The 18,132-nt window shown below is 38.9% G+C and overlaps 1 protein-coding gene across 7 annotated transcripts in view; it reads left to right on the top strand.

The window, feature by feature from the left end:
* The window catches only part of kmt2cb (lysine (K)-specific methyltransferase 2Cb), a 74,104-nt gene that overhangs the window by 18,612 nt on the left and 37,360 nt on the right, over positions 1-18,132 (top strand). For 6 of the 7 annotated variants that reach the window (XM_028019717.1, XM_028019719.1, XM_028019721.1 and 3 more), the window contains exons 4-15: positions 2,300-2,447; positions 2,938-3,141; positions 4,442-4,551; positions 4,705-4,814; positions 5,372-5,534; positions 5,618-5,789; positions 6,834-6,948; positions 8,287-8,462; positions 8,555-8,907; positions 13,703-13,783; positions 13,938-14,659; positions 16,024-16,143. In XM_028019717.1, the coding sequence (XP_027875518.1) occupies positions 2,300-2,447; positions 2,938-3,141; positions 4,442-4,551; positions 4,705-4,814; positions 5,372-5,534; positions 5,618-5,789; positions 6,834-6,948; positions 8,287-8,462; positions 8,555-8,907; positions 13,703-13,783; positions 13,938-14,659; positions 16,024-16,143 (2,474 nt within the window). The remainder of the gene's footprint in view (positions 1-2,299; positions 2,448-2,937; positions 3,142-4,441; positions 4,552-4,704; positions 4,815-5,371; positions 5,535-5,617; positions 5,790-6,833; positions 6,949-8,286; positions 8,463-8,554; positions 8,908-13,702; positions 13,784-13,937; positions 14,660-16,023; positions 16,144-18,132) is intronic. The other variant, XM_028019722.1, reaches the window with a different exon arrangement.

An 18,132-nucleotide genomic window follows, 5' to 3' on the forward strand; every position in this document is an offset into this window, starting at 1 on the left:
TCTCTCCACTTCCATCATTCCTCTTGCTCTGAGATTGGCATTGAGGTGCAGTGGGAAAGAGCCCAAGGCTAATGCCCTCTAAAAGCTTTTTAAAATCCCATCAGTCTCCTCAGACCCATTTATGTGCTTTTTTATGTGTACATCACATCACATGACCAGGCCTTCCATTCTCATACATCTTAGTGCTTCGCTGTTCTGTGCCTGAGATATTGGGAAATTCTGAATCTGTGAACTGGCTTGTCTTTTGTTTTACCTCAAACCACAGTCATTTTTTATTTAGCAAACAAAACAGTTGTTTTCTTTTTTTCTTTTCTGTCTGTGGGCTTTAAAAAAAATCAAGAACTACAGTGATGTAATAAATAAGAATATATTTGAAAAAGTACATTTATTAGAAAGTGAAATGCATTATAGAGGTTTTTTTTTATTCAATGATGTATTTCTAACATTTATTTCTGCTATGTTTTAATGCAGTTTATGAATACCCTAAATTCAGTTTCTCAAAATTTACCCCCTCCACACTAAGCCACAGATGGATTTTGCTCTGGATGCTGGCTGTTCAGAATGCTTAATGCCAGCATAGGCAGGGTTTCCATTAAATAACAATTATCAATGATTGCTTTTAAGCTCAACCAATTGAACTACATCCCCTCCCTCCCAGATTTCACTAAATCCACGTTGAAATGCTGTTATACAGGTGGTAGGTGCTGATGTTCTTAGCAGGAAGAGGGGCCCCTAGATCAAATTCTCCTCAAGGTCCCATACAACCTTGGACCGGCCCTGCATGATGAGCTAGACCCGCTGCACTTTGCATCTCCCTGCTGGATACAGAGGGACAAACAGGGAGATTGAATTTATGAGACCGAGCTTTTCCATTTTCTGACTGTTGAGTTTTTAATAAGCGCTACAGAGACTATTTGTTTTGGCTGCTACAGCTTTAAGGAACAAGTTTTTTTTATTTGGAATCACAGCAAGTCCTGGTGTATTTTCTTTAAAAAAATAAAATAAAATCAAGCAACGCTTAGCCTGGCAGTTATAGCTTGGCAGCCCACCAGGCTTATAATACACACGGGGAAACCCTCATAGTAATAGAAAGTTGGGTGGAAGGAAAAAAATGCTCCATAAGCAACAGTAATGACTGCATGCTTAAGGGGATCATGAAGGAGAGGTTATTTAAATGTTTGTGGGAGATTCCCAAGAGAGTGAGTTTGGCTTGAGTCAGAGATTTAAGAGGCACCACATAGATGTATTCAGGACATGGGCCACAAGTCTCACATTCCATGTGTTAAGCTACTCCTGATCCACAGACAGAGCCAGAATTGTCTTAACCAGGCTAAAAAGACAAAGGATTGGATCAGTGATTTGGGATGCCATGTTATCTGTTGGTGTTGGCCTACTGTGATTAATCGAGTCCAAAGTCAAACTCAGCCGTCTACTAGGAAATTTAGAAAAATTCATTCTTCCCTCTGCAGACAAGCTCTGTGGAGCTGCTCATTTAATTTCTTGGCAGGGCTTGGTGTGTACCCATGCTGCCAAAAGCCACCGTGCTTGATTGTCCAGATTAAAGTCAAAAGGAGGAAACCAGCCCCAATAATGCAGATGAGCTAAAGGCTGCTATCAAAGTACCCTGGGCTTCCTAAACACTTAAGCTGTGTCAAAGGCTGATCGCCTCTATGTCACCGCATTGATTCTGGAATTCAAGCAGAAGGTGCCCTGACCAAGTGTTGAGTACATAAGCTGTACAATAGATGAACATAGTTTTACTTTTAAATAAATTACGGAAATAACCTTTTGTTAATATTGTTCTTTATTGAAACGTACCTGTATGTAAAAGATATTTGAATATTAATGTCAAAAACTGTTATCTAGTTTTCTGCACAACTCTTTAACTGTCTTAATTGTTAAGCTATTTAGATGTAGAGATCTTTAAATTGTCAGTGTGAAATTTCACATGATGTCACTGAATGTTTGCTGCATTGACCTAGTTAAATGTTACTTCTAAGTAATAATACAGTTTTTCAGGTTTTTTGAATTGAGTCATGTAATGGTAATGAACACAGGATATTGTCAGTCTTGACATGACTTGTGAATAAGCATTACTATTTGAGAAATGTTTGTTTTCTGTGCCTCACTTGTGGGTTAGCTGTAATCAATGCTTGAGGTTTTTACCTCAAATCTGACTTCAGTGCAATTAACCTGCAATAGTATTGGTATGTCTTAATATGTATATTTGTAAACCATGATAAGTTATTAGTAGATATTTGACTAACTAATTTCTTGGTTTTGTTGTTTATTTCCACAGAAACACAAATCCAGCCAGTGGAGACTGTGGAAGTGGAGACCACTGAGGCGCCAGAGGAGGAGAAACACTCTTCCCCTCTGGCCCAGAGCCCCCCAGCAGAGAGTTCAACAGGACCATCTGTCCCAGCAAGTGGAGAAATCAAAAGCAGGTCAGTAGCACTAAACTTTGCCTGACCCACAGTTAATATTGGTTATATGTATGTGAATAAAAGAAACGTGTAGTTTGTCCAGTGAAGAATATTGGTTTTTGTCTTGCTCGTGTACACACGTGTGGAAGTCATCGGGTGGTGGATGCAGTCTGCTCTTCCCAGGTGTCACTTTGTTAAAGGCTGTAATCAATCTCGTAGCGTGTCTGTACCATTGATGTTAGTGACTGAGGTCAGATCAGCAGCGTCTCCTGGGATCTTATTACCAGCCCAACTTTGTCATTTGAACGATGGCTTTCTTCTTAAGAAATCTGAAACATTTTCATGTCCAGATGTGTGTACGATTATGTTTTTCGGTTCAAAGTGGAAAAAGAGAGCCATTTAAATGCCTTTTTGCCAGAAGTGAGAAAGTTTAAGTTCATGCTGACATGCATTGTTTTGTATTTATTCACAGTACGTTTACAATTAAACATTAACATTTTCTTGATTTCAGGGAGCGTCTCTGTGCCTTCTGTTACTGTGGTGGTCGTAGCCTTCTTGGTCAGGGGGAACTACAAGTATTCAGCACCACATCTCTGCATGAAATATCTGTCAGCCATAATGGTGAGGAAAGCTCGACAAGCGATGGCAGTGATGGCGACGTAACTGCTCAGCCAAAAACGGCTGTTGACGACACCTCAGGAGAGAAGGAAACCAAGTAAGCCCATCTTCGAAATGTTTTTGTTTAAAAGATTAATCAGAGAGGTAGAAAAACAAACCAAAAAATGTAAGATTTTTGTAAATCTTTAATCTGCCGCTACTGATTTTTGTTAAGTTTGTGATTTTGAGCTATAAATAAAAAAAAAATCTTTCTATATGAATTTAAAATATTGTAACATTAAAATGTATGTAGGTACATAAAACTAGATTTTTTGCCAAAGCAACGCAAAGCTACACAGCTGTCTCCCTCTGCATCACTAAAAATATGAAACTATAGTAAAGCCTTATTGATTATTGGACAATAATCAATAATCAAAACCCCAGACCCTTAGTTTTAGCATAATTCCTCAACTTTCCTGAAGACAGATTGACAGAAATTGACTCTTCTAAGGATAAAATTGAATATCCTTGCTATAATATGTTCTTCATTCCTGTTATCTGCTGAAGGTTTTCCACGTTCAAAAAGTAGCAGTCTGAAGAATCTGCTAACACACCATCCATGCCTGAAAGGAAAATTCTGCTTACTTTTCCACTTCAGTTTTGCTTTCAGTTTCACTATGGGAATCACTTCAGCATGACTGGCGATTCCCAAAGTGAAACACCACACTCTGTTATCAAAGAAGCAGGGATTACGCTATGTAACCCTGTGGTCTTCTTCCCTCTGTAACTTCTTCTTCACTGACTATTGTTGTTAGAGAGAGATTGGATCCTCATTTTCCAAATGGCTGGTCACTGCTGTCTCTGACTTTCTTGAACAACAGCCTAGTATATTTGGTGACTTTAATAAACTGAATTCTGGTTTTCTCAGTTCCTGATATTGTCATGAAAGTAGAGTGGTTTGGTCTGGCAGTCTGCCAGGCAGTAGGTACCTTTTATGTTGTTTTTTTTAATTATCATGATGGACAGACACGGTGCAGTTGTAAGAAAGGTGAATATAATTACATAATTAGGCTGTAAACAATAAGGCGTCTTATCATGAGTGTACAATCTTGTCAAAAACAATCTTTTTAATTATTTATTATTTTGTCTGTTGATTGAAATGAAGGCCCCTTTGAAACGCTAATGCTTTTTCATTTATTTTCTGTGTTGTATAACTTAAAGAAACATCCTTTTTAATCCTTGTATGACTCAGGACAACCAGACTCTTCATTCACTACAATAGATGGCCTTTTACTTTCCCTCATCTCAGTTTTCTTGTCTCCTTATTTCAGCTTTTGAAAGTCTACGTATAATTATTTCGCTTTGAATGGTTTTAAACTTCCTTTCTGTAATAAATTTCACCTCCTCCTCCCCCCCAGTGGGTCTGAAACCTGCCATGAAGAACCAGACTCTGCCAGTCGATTTTGGGATGAGCTTTCTCACGTCGGCCTTCCACAAGGTCTTAAAGTCCAGTCTCTTTTTGAGTCAGGTAGGATTGGCGATACTGTAACTTACCGTAATTTTTTTGAACCAAGCATTTTATTTTTCCCTGTTAATGAAACTTTGTATTTGAACCCCATTTGATTGCTAGTTTTTGCCTTAGAGGCTTTTATTTTGTATTTTATCACTTGAAATTTTCTAGGGCAATGTTGGGCACATCAGAGTTGTGCCTTGTGGTCTGACGGTGTTTGTGAGGGCGAGGGACAATCTCTTCTTAACGTGGACAGAGCCATTGACTCAGGGAGCACAAAGGTAAGTGGAGGGAGAACATCTGTAGACTAATGGGTGTTAACACCATCTTAATGTGCCAGGGCAGCAGGGAGGGACTGCTTCATTGAGGCACAGAAAAGCGGCTGGATCAGGCTGACTGGTAAAGGTCAGAGAGGCAGCGTGGATCTCTCAGCTGTGAAATGGAAAAGGTCATGCCACTCAGCAGCACACAGCTCTCGTAGCCGGTTGGCTGTGTCTGGTAGCAGTGTTGCTGCTCAAAGTTCTCTGATTGTTTGCAGCCCATCGGTCCAGCAGCTGAATAGCAATTCTGCCACTTGATCTCCACTGCGGCTATTAGTTCACACTCATGGAGTTGGCGGACAATAGAAGATGCTTGAGATTTTGTTGTTTTGCTCTTAAGGCTAAAATCCAGATTCATATTTTTTTCGAGAAATGTTGAAGGATCTAAACCATCCTCCCTTTTTTTTTTTAAAGTCAGTATTAGTCACGATCTTTAGTGAAGCTGGTATAATTATTATGCTTTTGCAGACAAAGACTGTTTTTACAAAAAGCTATGTTATTTTTCTTTGTCTCTACAGCACTGTGCATACTGTAAGCGCCTTGGAGCCTCCATTAAGTGCTGTGCAGAAGGATGTGCTCAACTCTACCATTACCCCTGCGCAGGGGCAGCTGGAACATTTCAAGATATTAGAAGTCTTTCACTCCACTGCCCAGAACATATTGAATTGGCAATTCTCAAATGTAAGTTAAGAAATTGCATAATTAGATGAAGAATATCATGTGCTAGATATTTACCGATGTGCCTGTTGTGTTTGGTTTGATAGTTGTAGACGATGTAAATTGCGTGCTGTGCGATAGCCCAGGGGACCTACTAGACCAGCTCTTCTGCACCAGTTGTGGTCTGCATTACCACGGGATGTGCCTGGACATAGCAGTGACCCCTCTAAAAAGGGCAGGTTGGCAATGCCCAGAGTGCAAAATCTGCCAGACATGCAAGTGAGTCACTTTAACCTCCCACCTAAATGAAGCCTTACAAAGAATCTGTCTCTTTCACTGGTGGTCCTTCTTAGTTTCTGCACCGCTCCCAGGCATGATGCACGTTGTTTTGTTTGCCTCTGTGGCTGGTGAAAAACTAACTGGGAAGCTTAATTCATGTAACCTCGGACCTTTATATAAACTGCCCATTGAGGCTTAAGTCTTATATTTGTATAGAAAACCCAAATGTTTTTTTAGTTGTTTAGCACACTTTATCATATCTTGTGCAATAAACTGTCAATTGCACAAGATTCAACATTTTCTGAAATTTTGTATTAACATTAAGCTTGTAAAGAGCCAGCCATTCATTAATGCTAAGTACTGCAAGTTTAGAATAGAAATATCCTCTATTGTCCCGTAGTGGGGAAATTCAGGTGTATCAACAGTAAAGTGATGGGTAAATTGAAACATTTAAATTCACACAAAGAACATAATAACAAAAATTCAGAAATAAGAGGTTCCATAGCAAAGGAACATTTAAAGCATAAGAAAAAAAAATACTGTGAAGTTACATTCAAATATATTGTAAGAAACGTGAAACCGAATTGGATCATTTAAAAATGAAATGTACAAACGGTGCTTGTATATTTGTGCATAAAAAACAGCAAACTAAAGTGGGCAAAAAATAGGATATAAACACTTTCTGATTCAGTTGTTTAAAAATTTGCAACAGCAGGAATGTAAACAGCTTTTTGAGCTCGTTGGAATCAGTTGCCGCATAGAAGGTCCTGCAAATATCTAAAGCAGTATTTATGTATTCATGTCTTCCAAAACTAGTGTTGGCATTTGTCTGTTGTTGTAACTGTTTGTCTTTCGACCTAAAAATCATAACAAAGTGGCACAAACTCACAATGTCCATCCAGATCATGTCTACCTGATTTTAGTGAAGTTTTGAAATATGGCTCGATGAAAGAAAATACTTTGAATATGACAAAAAGTTCTGTTTAGGACGTCTCAAATCTTACACAGTATCACTTCACTCTTTGTTTTCTGTATTTCCTGTAGGAACCCAGGAGAGGACACTAAAATGCTGGTGTGTGACATGTGCGACAAAGGCTACCACACCTTTTGCTTGCAACCGGCTATCGACTCTTTGCCAACCAATGGGTGGAGGTGTAAGGTAGGACTCATCCTAAACTTCTCAGCCCCGAAAAAAAAAGTTATTTTTAATTGTAACATAACTGTAATGAAAGCAGTGAAACTTGATACACAATGTCAGAGCGGGAAATTATTGTGGTTGATTTAAATTGTTGTTTGTACATAATGGCACTCCATTTTCCTCTTTTTTTTTTTTTTTTCCTTGCAGAGTCATGTTGTGTTCAGTGTGTGTAGATGGGAAGAAAATAAATACACCAAGGCTCTGTTGCTGGGTAGAGTGACTTAGACCCAAAGGAATATGCACATTGTGTGTGAAAGAAATGACTCGGAGAAGCTGATCCCTTAAAGGTTTCAGTTCAGCCTCCGCGCCAAAAGATAGTACAAAGTGTACTTGCATGTACAAGCACAAGTGTTATGTTAGAGTAGGTCACAGAGAAGGAAGCAGCAGGTGAAGAGTTCCCCCACATTTGGCTTCTGTGCTTGACTCAGCACAGAATCATGCAGCCAACACAAATCGTTGATGCTCACATCTCCTCAGCATGAGCGCCTGTCTCCATATGTGTGTCAGTTTTGTTCTGAGTTGTGTGGTCTTTCTGACATACAGATCGGAGAAAAAAAAGTAATCTTTCCGGTTTATTGCTGGAAAGATGCTGTGTCCTCTGATGTCGTCTTTGTTGAATTGAGTTGCAAAATCTTTTCTTTAGAAAGAAAGAAAAAAAACATTGTTGAGCTGTGTGGGTAGTTGGTCTTATAAACTGCAAACTCAGTTGTGTGATTGTACATGTCATGAATAAGCTATAAATAGATGTTACAAAGAAATTAGTTGATGATTTTTAGAAAATATTTTCTAACCAAATTTTCTGAGAAACTTCTTATTTTCATCATTGGCCAATCTTGCATATCAAATTTAACACAGAGGCTTAAAATCTGTGCGATACCTATTTGAGTTTCAAATGTGTCTTGTCTACATATTCACACTTTCATGTTTAGATTCCTCATTCTCATGGACAATAGCAAAAAATGCTATGCCTCATTCCCAAGCTTTAACTCCAATTTTCCTGAAAAGGTTTTATTATAAACAATTATTGCAGGTTTAAAACAGCAGCTTGTTGCTGTTCCCTATTTTCAGTCTTTCTGTCAACTAGTCTGTATTTTTTTATGTAGTGCTTTTAAGTGAAATAAATGGTCAAGATTCAGCATGAAGCCAAAACAAATGGAAATGAAACTATTGATATAATTAAGGTAGAGTTAGGATTAAATAATCCTTGCAGATATTTATTAATGAAATGATCCCTCTATTTTTTTTTTGTTCTATACTTGTTCTAAATCGCTCTAGCATATTATGTCACTTTCTCCACAGAACTGCAGGGTTTGCATCCAGTGTGGAACACGAACCAGTGGACAATGGCACCACACCAGTCTGTTATGTGAGAACTGTGTCCAAAACCAGGACCCCGCTCTGTGCTGTCCAATGTGCTCCTGCATCCTGGACCCTGAGCGTCACAAAGACTTACTACTTTGCCAGACTTGTAAAAGGTAAGAAAAAAAGTGCTTAGCCTTTTGCTTACTATTTGTGTTATAGAAATATTTGTTGAACAATCCTGTGAATTCCTTTGCACTCCTGTCAGATGGCTACACCTGGAATGTGAGCGTCAGAACTCACGCCATGGAGAAATCCACCCCAGGGAGGACTATGTTTGCTCCAACTGCAGGTCTCCTGCTGCAGAGCGGGCGCTGGAGGCAGAGGACATGGATATTGGCCCAGAGCTCAGTCCTCAACCAGCCCCCATGCACATAGACTCTGAGACTGGCCTACCGCCGGCTCAAAAGCACAAAGACCTTGAACCTGGCGTTCAGCTGTCCCCTGAAATGCACAATGATCCCAAACCGGAATTACTCGCTGTTCCATTGCACTCTGATCCAGAGCATGCTCAAGCCACCGTCCAGGAGGAGAAGTTGCCCATGCCAGACCAAAAGCCTGGTGGGTCTTTGTTCAAAAGATTATACACACTTTAGTCTCTGATCCTCTCTATCTTTTTCTCCCTTTCTCTTTGTTGATCAAATAATCTTGAATTCGTAGAAGATAAGCCCAAAAATTGCTGTGTTTTTGAATATGTTGAACAATGGCTGCATCATACACCAAGCTTCAGCTTGTGTGATTGAAAATGAAACCCAGGGTTTGTGGTTGAGAATTCAGAATTCAAGAACGGCTGGCCACAGAGGTATAGTTCAGAGAAATGGTTTGCCATACCAGCCTGCACTTTAAAATCGGTGTTAATGAAGTTGTGTGAAAGTTACTATTCATGAAGATAAAAGAATTGAAAGGAGAGTTGTGTACCGCAGCAGCACAGAAAGAAACACTCTCTTATTTTCAAGGAAACATCTGAGTGTTCTCACACTACCATATGGTGTCCCACTAATAGCAGATTAAAACAGTGTTGTTCTTCATAATTCTCTGATTTTAAATTACTTTAAAAGGACCTATTATGTACAATTCAATTTTTTTACTTCCTTTATGGTCTCTACTGCTTCTAGAAACAATCCTAGTGCTTAGAAATCAACTAGCCATTTTCTGGCAATAAAGTAATGTTTTTGGTGTCTGGAAAATGAGCCATTTAAAAGACCTCCCAATACTCATGTCAGTCAGTGGGCACTTTTCTGTTTCCAATGAACACAAGCAGAGCTAGTCAGCTAGTTTTACCGCTGTATGCGCTGTACAATGGCTGCTGAAAAAGCAAGTGCTTTGTTGTTGACTTGTTCAGTCCTTGATGGTTGTGCAGGAGCCCCCACTCATTCTGGATCTGACTCAGGGTCTAAGATGTACAGCTGTACAATTGTACATCTGTCTGCAGCCATTTTCATGTGTCTAAAGTGCGAGTGTAAACAGAGTTTACGCTTCCACTGCTGCTATGTGGCCAACAATAACTTATTTACAAAAGAGACAGGAGGCCCTTAAACAGCTCATTATAAACGGAGGTCAAAAAGAGTGAAATCTAATTATGTGAGAATGATTTTGTGAAAAAATGTAATGTTTTGTATAACCTGTAGGTCTATCCTAACTTGTTTAAAAGGAAGTGTGATAGGTTCCCTTTAATGTGTAGGTATGTTAGGATGGATTGCCTTTGAGCAAGAATGAAAGATTTGTTTTCTGTATTAATTTAAGAAACGTATGTAGGTAATAAATGTCAAAAGTGTAGATTTCAGTTAAACCACTAAGTAGTTTTTCATTAAAGTAAAGTCTACCTGTATTTTACTAGATAATGACATTTGATAAACCTAGCTTATAATTTTGGGAAACTGACCAGACTGTCAAGATTTATACTTTTTTTTATTGACTTGTACATGGATGTACAATTTTTGCTAGAAACCCACATCCCCTTAATCTTATTTGCACCAAGAGTCATTTTAGAGTTTCACTCATTCCAAAACTAAGACCAACACCTATGGTTCGACAGCACATTGCACTGCAATCTGGTCCAAGTGAGGTCAGCCAGGACTACAGTGCAAAATTCCTCCCCAAATATGTACAGCAAGCTAGGTTAGGGATGCCAGTGGCAGCCCGCTATCCTGCCCACTCTTGTTGAGGCAGCCCACTCAACTGACTGTAGAGAATGGATGAGAGTATTATGATTGTATCACTGATCCCCTGTCTGCTAACCTGCCTTGAAGCAATGCTGGCTCATTCATTACTACTCACACAGTCTGTCTGCTTGTTTTGCACACTAGGCACAGATGCTCACTCTTTTTCTACTTCTGGTCATTTACAATCCGCTAATTAGATTTGGCTGGAAAAGCACAGCTTTCCCCACTTTTACTTTAAAAAAATATGCTATGGCTGTTTGGGCCATCTTAATTAAGGAGGGTTTATTTTGCAAGTGTTTATCACACTTGTGAGTGTAGAGCTCGTTCAGCCAGATGAATTGACCAGTCCATCACATCAACTGTCTCCTTCCTCAAGCTCCTTGGTTTGCTGTAATTTTGGCCCATTCCTCCTCACAGAAATGGTGCCACTGAGTAGGGTTTGCATGCTACCTTGTTCACACACACACCTTTGAAACTCTACCCCTAAATTTTCTATGGGATTGAATTCAGGGCTCCAAGTCATTAACTTTGTTGTTTCTAAGCCATTTTCTAATTAATTTAGTGGGGTTTGGAGTCATTGTCTGTTTGGAAGAAGCATTTGTGCAAAGCTTTAACTTCCTAACTGATATGCCTTGAAATGTTGCTTTAATGTCTCCACACACTTTCCTTATGGAAAACACACATACAACATGATGCTACAGCTCCTGTCCTTCACAGTCAGAATGGCATTCTCAGGATTTCAAGCTTCACCATTTTTCTTTTGTTTTGGCCAAATACGTCACAGGACTTGTCTCCAAATGTCTTTGTGTCTCAGTGGATTCATAAAAGTAATCAAGTTTTTTATGTTCAGTATGCCATAATAGCTTGCTTCTTTCTATGTGACCTTCCATATAGGTACATGATTAATAATGTGAACAATGACTGTTGTCAGCCAACATCTTTTGTTTATTTGTTCTGGGGATTCAAAGAGTCTCTGGGACTCGCAACACGACTCCTCAAACTTTAAGATGGCGGATCATTGTGTTTATTCTTGCATAATTGCTGGAATAGATAACCATGGCAACTTCAAGTATCTGGATGTTTGTATCCAAGGATGAACCGGAGTTGTGGAGTCACACATTTCTCTACCTAATCCCGGCTGGTTGCTTTTAATTTTTCCGTGATGTCACACAAGAAAGTGGTGTATTTGAGGTGTTGCTTTAAAACACATTAAAATGTGCCTCCAAATAACTGCTGTGGTTTTGAATTAGTCCTAGCACAAAGTCATAAAATCATAATATCAGCTAGGCTTTCTCAAATTTAGGCCACACTTTCTTGTAATAGTCTGCAAAGTTTATTTTATATTAATCTGCTTAATAACACAGCAGGCTCGTCAGACTGTAGCGACAACATCACAGAGCGTAAATGGCGTATTTTGATGTTCTATTTTACCTTTACTGTTTACCAGTAGCCAATATTTATATACTTTATGCTCTCTAGAAACAGCTTTCTGGTATTCTTACTGACGGATAAGAGAAAAGGGTACAACTGTTTAAATAGCTATTTGTGTTCTCTTTATCTGTGCAGTAAGATTTAAGTAACTGAAGCAATGCTTTAGACTAATTTAAATATTGTTTGTATCAGATGTAATCAACTAGCAGTGCAATTTTAACTAAGAGATACTACTGTTATTACTCACAATGTGAAAGTCTGATTCGCACTCATGCAAACCTCAGTTGTATCGCTATAGATGGAATTTAGTATGACATTAAACAAGATAACAGCTGCAATTATAACTCATCTGGCATACACCCAAATGGGTACTTTAATAAAATTCTTTATTTGAGCTGTTTGACTGCCAGATTTAGCACCGCTCCAGGTTAATCGATGTTTAATAGATGCTATTAAATCTGCCCTGCATGTGCAAGTTGGTCCTGAGTTTAGGATTTTTTTTTTTTTTGCAGGGTTTTAGTTATGTAATAATCTAAACTGTTTAGTTTGCTTATTCAGTGAGTAAAAAAATATTGGAAAGATGAATGTGTGTTCAGCGTGGTCAATAGCTGATGGCAAGAGATGGTTGTAGGCCCATCTTCCTAATTTACTTTCCGGCATGAGCACCGGATGAGCACCTGCAAGCTGCACAGTCATGAGCCCAGAGCACACAGACCCTGGGATGTTGGTTGTCATGGTTACTCCCTTCCCTGGCATTGATGCGTAGCAGGTGCATGCGTGTGTCAGGATCAGTGTGACATGGGAACTTGTGGATTGAAATAGTGGGTGCCTCCTTAAGACTAGGCTGTCTGTACTGTCAGATGCTGTCTGGCAGAATATTGGCTCGATGTGTGGATCCCTGATAGCCAGTGAATACTGGTTCTATTCATACAGCACAAGTTAAAGGAATTGATAGCTTTTAGACAAAACAGACATGGGACATAAAAACAAAACTAGAGTAAGGGCATAGTAGTCACCAATTTGTTAAAAAGCAAAACAATGATTTCAAGTGCATACTGACCAGTAGTCCCCTAGTAGCAACCAGTTGCATGGTAGTTGCTTCGGTGTGAGGTAGTTTTTATCTTGTTTTTCATTTTTACTTTTCTATTGGTTATTGTGGGTGTTATCCATCTCCTTAGGATTCTTGTCAATAACAATTAGACCTACACCGATCAGAGATTTTGTGCTAGATTTCTGATTGCTGTTTTTGTAAAGCTCTGATGGACTAAAATCAATTTTGATTTCTCTTTAAGAACTACAGAGGATACTAGTGTTACAGTAAGGATAAATTAAGAATTCTGTGATTAATTACTTGCGTTGAGATCTCAGTGATTTTATAGTGCCTGAGAGCAGTCAGTGTTGCACAGGATTTCACTAATGTTTCAGAACAAAGATGAAAAAATGTAAGAATTATTGTTTTATAAGTTTTTCAGCAACGTGTATCAAATAGCTACCTTAAACACAGCAACAACTTCTACATTAAGGAGTCCTGCTACCAGAACAATTTGGTACCTCCAGCATGAGGTGCTTTCACTGATTGGAAAATAATTGGATTTTTAGTGTTCGGCCTGCGGATCATTCATCAGGGCTAGTTAAGGCAGTGAAAACCTAAAACAATTCCTTTCATTAGCTTGCTTGTTGATGATTTTCTACAATATGCTATTATCCTGTCGCTGAAGTATTTTTGTAAACTAATAAGTATGTTCCCGTTTCTCTCTCTTTAGAAGCCCAAGGAGGAGCAGATGCTGTTGAGATGCAGGGTACTGAACCTTCTGTCAACAAAATTACAGCAGAATTCAACCCAGGTTTGTACATTTCGATTTAATTTATTGCAAACATAACTGATTTTACAGTTGAAAGTGTTGCTAGTTTCCATGCCCCTCAATTTTCTTTTATTTGTAAATACTATGTTGGATACATTTATGTTCTTAACACCAACTTTTGTTTACTCTTTTACAGAAACAAAACCAGCAGCTAGACCCCAGCTCACGTCCACAGAAAGTTCTGCGTCATTGTCATCTCCGAGCCAGGAACCCTTTCTTGTCCAGCAGCCCATTGAGGCGCTACAGACGCAGGATATCACATTGCTAATCAAGCCAGCAAATACAGAGCAGGGCCCTGAGCAGGGCACGGTCGACCCCAGCACAAAGGATTTTAAGGCCATCATCTCAACCACCAAAGAACCAAGTACTACATCAGTAACTTTCATGGAACAACCAATGGAAGTCACACTACACCAAACTTCAAGTATGGATGTAGTGAAGGCTTCTTTCTTGGAAACTGCTCCTAAACAACCTAACAAAGAGACAAATGAGGGTGTATTTCACATGAACTTGGCAGAGACTGTTAAGCCTTCAACTTCTAGTAGATCAGAGGAGATGAACTCTACACTGGACAGCAAGCCCAGTGTGTTATTTCCTGGTTTGTCTTTAGAGGAGAAACCCGTCAAAACAGCTGTGGAGAGATTGGCCGAAATGGTCTCCTCTCCCTCACACTCTTCTCCTCTAGCCAGAGGGATGCCTCTCAGAGACCCGTCACAGACCCAGATCCTACCCACGCTGAGTGACCACAGCAGTATAATACCAACAACAAACCTCATACCGTTCACGCCGAAGATTGGCATGGGAAAACCGGCCATCACAAAGAGGAAGTTTTCTCCCGGGAGGCCTCGGGTCAAACAGGTATGACGCCAAACTGCTAATCGTTGAGATTACTACCATTCATTGGCACAGTGGGAATCACTCTACCTGATACCCTGTTGCAATTTAGATAAAAAATCATTGCAATTTTAATAGGTATCTGCAGCTAATTCACTACCTCTTTGTGTGTTACCTGTGGGTCATGCTCTTTGAAACATGATCAAGAGTTTTTCTGTCACTGGTTTCTGTGTGATTGAAGTAGCTTCAGGCTTGGGATAAGAACTTGTTTGTTTCTGTCTATAACATTATTTTACCTCTTACAGTGCCCTACACAAGTAAAGCACAAAAGTGGCTATTTTTCTACTCCCTTTGTAACACTGCGTTCAAAACTTTGCGAAAAGGGCAGTCTTTTTTTCTTTTTGTAAATCCCCATAGGAGATGGAGGTTTTGTGGATTGAAGATATTTTGCTAACATTCCCTACTGGTATCCACCTCAAACATCATCATTATCTGTCTCTCTATTCATCTCATGATCATGTCATAAACATGCATTGTGTCATTGTCCGACTTAGGATGAACATCCATTAATTCAGAAACAGCAGTAGTAATTACTTTTATTATTTACATAATATACTATGAGTGGCTAAGGGAGATTAAACACCAAATATTCAGATTATTTTGATATTGGAGTCCTAAGTCTGCCTCATACAGAACGTAGAATTTTCTCAAAAAATATTTGGAATTGAATTGTGCCATCGGCTGCTTATATGTTATAAATGACGCGAGTACAAGAGAGCTAGTTGAATAAAGGGTTTTTTTTCTAGAGGTAGTATATCTTAACTCTTAAATAAGCATTACAGGGCTCAAATTAATTTACTACACCCAGTATGGGAAAATCTTTTCTAAAAAGCATAAATCAGACTCTTCAGTCAAGCATGGCTAATGCGCTGATGTTTTGCTGTGCGAATGCAGCTGCTTGTTTGACAGCATGCCAAACATATGATTGCCATAAAGACATGCAACAGGTCTATTTCCCACCCTTTTCTACTTTATAATGCCACGCTAATGCTAATAAATTCTTCTATGCAAACTGTAACTAACACATTTGCTTGTCCAAGTTTTGCTCTTTAAACTAGGCGCATGGAAAATGAGGATTAGCTTTAACTCATATCACTTAAGAACTTGTAGATGTTCTGGCTTGTAAGATCCTTCCTTAAATGAATGTGTATCGACTTAATCTAAAGTTACTACATGAGAACCTCACCACATTTCTTTAACATCTTTCTTTGTATGTTTTGGTTTCTTTGCCGGCTTTGTTTTTAAGTTGCTGCATTTTGTCGCCCTCCTCCCTCCCTCTTCTCTCTCTCACTCTCTCTCACCCTCTCACCCATCCCTTCTTACCTTAGGGTGCATGGAGCCCCCATAGCAGTGTGTGCTCACCCTATTCCTGGTCACCAGACCAGCCAGAGGGTTGGGACCCAAGGACCAGGCAGTCTTATGGCAGCCCCAGTTGGAGCATCAGAGTGGTAAATACAGTGGCTCACCAGAGATGGCAGGGCAGCAGCTGCCCTCTCTGACCGTTTTTATTGTGATGCTCGCTCTCTGAGTATTCCTGAGCTTCACTGGTCTATAATGCAGCCAACAATAAATGATGATGTACACTTTGGAGTAAGAAAAGGCATAAGAAATTTTGTTTACTAAAAATGTGAGGAAGAAGATTTAAAATATTTGTCATATTGGAGTTGAATTCAGCGAACAAGAGTATTAGGTTTTTCACAAAATATTATATAATCACTTTAGCACTGAATTCAGACTGCCTTTGTCAACTATACACTGTTGTGTTTTCTGTAATTCCTTTTTGAACAAGTGTAAAGAGTAATACACTCATTACGTATCTCTACTCAGCATTGAGGGGGTAAAAAATACTGTTGTGTCATGCTACTGACAAAACCAGAAAAGTCATTGTTACGGTTATAATAATTACCGTAACATTATTTGTCATGTTGATACAAAGGCAGGAGCAAAAGTAACTTATGAATATCAATTCAAAATTATTTTACATTTCAGGTGTTGACTGCACAGAATTTTTTTCCTGTGTACTGTACTAGACCTTATAGTCTATATAGCACAAATATATCAAATATGTATTAGTTTCTGTTTGGGCTACCTACTTAAGTAGCCAGTCTTCTGCTGGCTGCTTAGCAAGCATGCTCTGCTCATACCTTGCCAAGTGTGGTTTAATCAATTTTTGTATTATCTATAACAGTCAGATTTTTTTTTCCAAACAGCCATGTTGACATTTTTCTTAAAGTTGGTAAATCTGTTGGAGTCTTCATTGCAGGTGAAGACAGGTGGGACAGGGCAGTGCTGTGTTGCTAGTGTTTCATACAGCTTGAGAAAACCTTAAGGCCTTTTTTTAATTAAAGTGTTTAACTGTAAGAATGGTACAACATTTTTGGTGGATTTTAGACGGTTTCATTTTTAACCTTTTACCAAAGCCCTTGTGAGAGTTCCAGTTCAGGGTTAAATGAAATTGGGTTGTCAAAAAGAGCATTTGAACTATGTGGCCAATAATGTTTTTTAGGAAAGATTTTTAGGAGATTCAAGCAGATGGAAGTTTACAGTCATGTCAAACTTTCAAACCACTGTGGAAAATCTGCCAAAGGCATTGTGCAACCTGTTCAGGAAGAACCTGCCTTCACTTTCTTAATCGCTCCGTATTATGAAGTCACTTTCTAACAGACATGTAGATCGAGGAGCTTCACACAACCGAGATTCAACAACAACAAAAAAGATTATCAGCATTACATATGCATTGATTTATGGTGTGTTACATAACCACTTTTTGCTAAATGTTAGAAAAATACTGTGTTAACTATAATTTAAATTTTTATTCATTCGTGGCTTCTGCATAATGTTTATCTTGAGCTTCCTTGTACCTTAAATTTGATACGCTTTAAAACACATTGCTTTTACGGCCAGAATGTGTTCAATGTACAGTTTAGTGGTGGAAATGAATGATGTTTCTGGTAATTTGGGGAACAATATGGACAGAGCTTGCTTTTGAGGTTTGTCTACCTGTAAAGTTATGCAGGCTTGACTTGTTGCAACAGCTTTCCCTTCGGTGATCATGTCAGGGAAAAGGGATGTTGAGTCGTCAGTGGGAGCCCAAAGTGCAATAAGAGTGTTGGTCTATTTTACTACTGAATACAAATGACGGTTAACGGTCACCCAGTATTCATTCAAATTGTTGTTTGCAAGAATTTTGATTGTTGTTTCTAACAGTTTAAAACCACAAACTAGAAAAAGAAATCACCTAGCAATAGTTGCCTTCTCATGCGATTTACTCACTCTTTACTCAGTTTTTTTGTTTTTTTTTGTCAGTCCTAACTCCTACAGAAAACCAGCAGTTCAATCTGAGGACTGAGATGACAATAGAAGAACGTTGATTTTATGTTGGATGAACTATTTTTGCTGTTTTGACTCGTTATCCTGCTAAAATACCATTTTCTTTT

The sequence above is a fragment of the Xiphophorus couchianus genome, chromosome 6 (assembly GCF_001444195.1).
Source record: "Xiphophorus couchianus chromosome 6, X_couchianus-1.0, whole genome shotgun sequence".
In the NCBI taxonomy this organism is placed as follows: domain Eukaryota; kingdom Metazoa; phylum Chordata; class Actinopteri; order Cyprinodontiformes; family Poeciliidae; genus Xiphophorus; species Xiphophorus couchianus.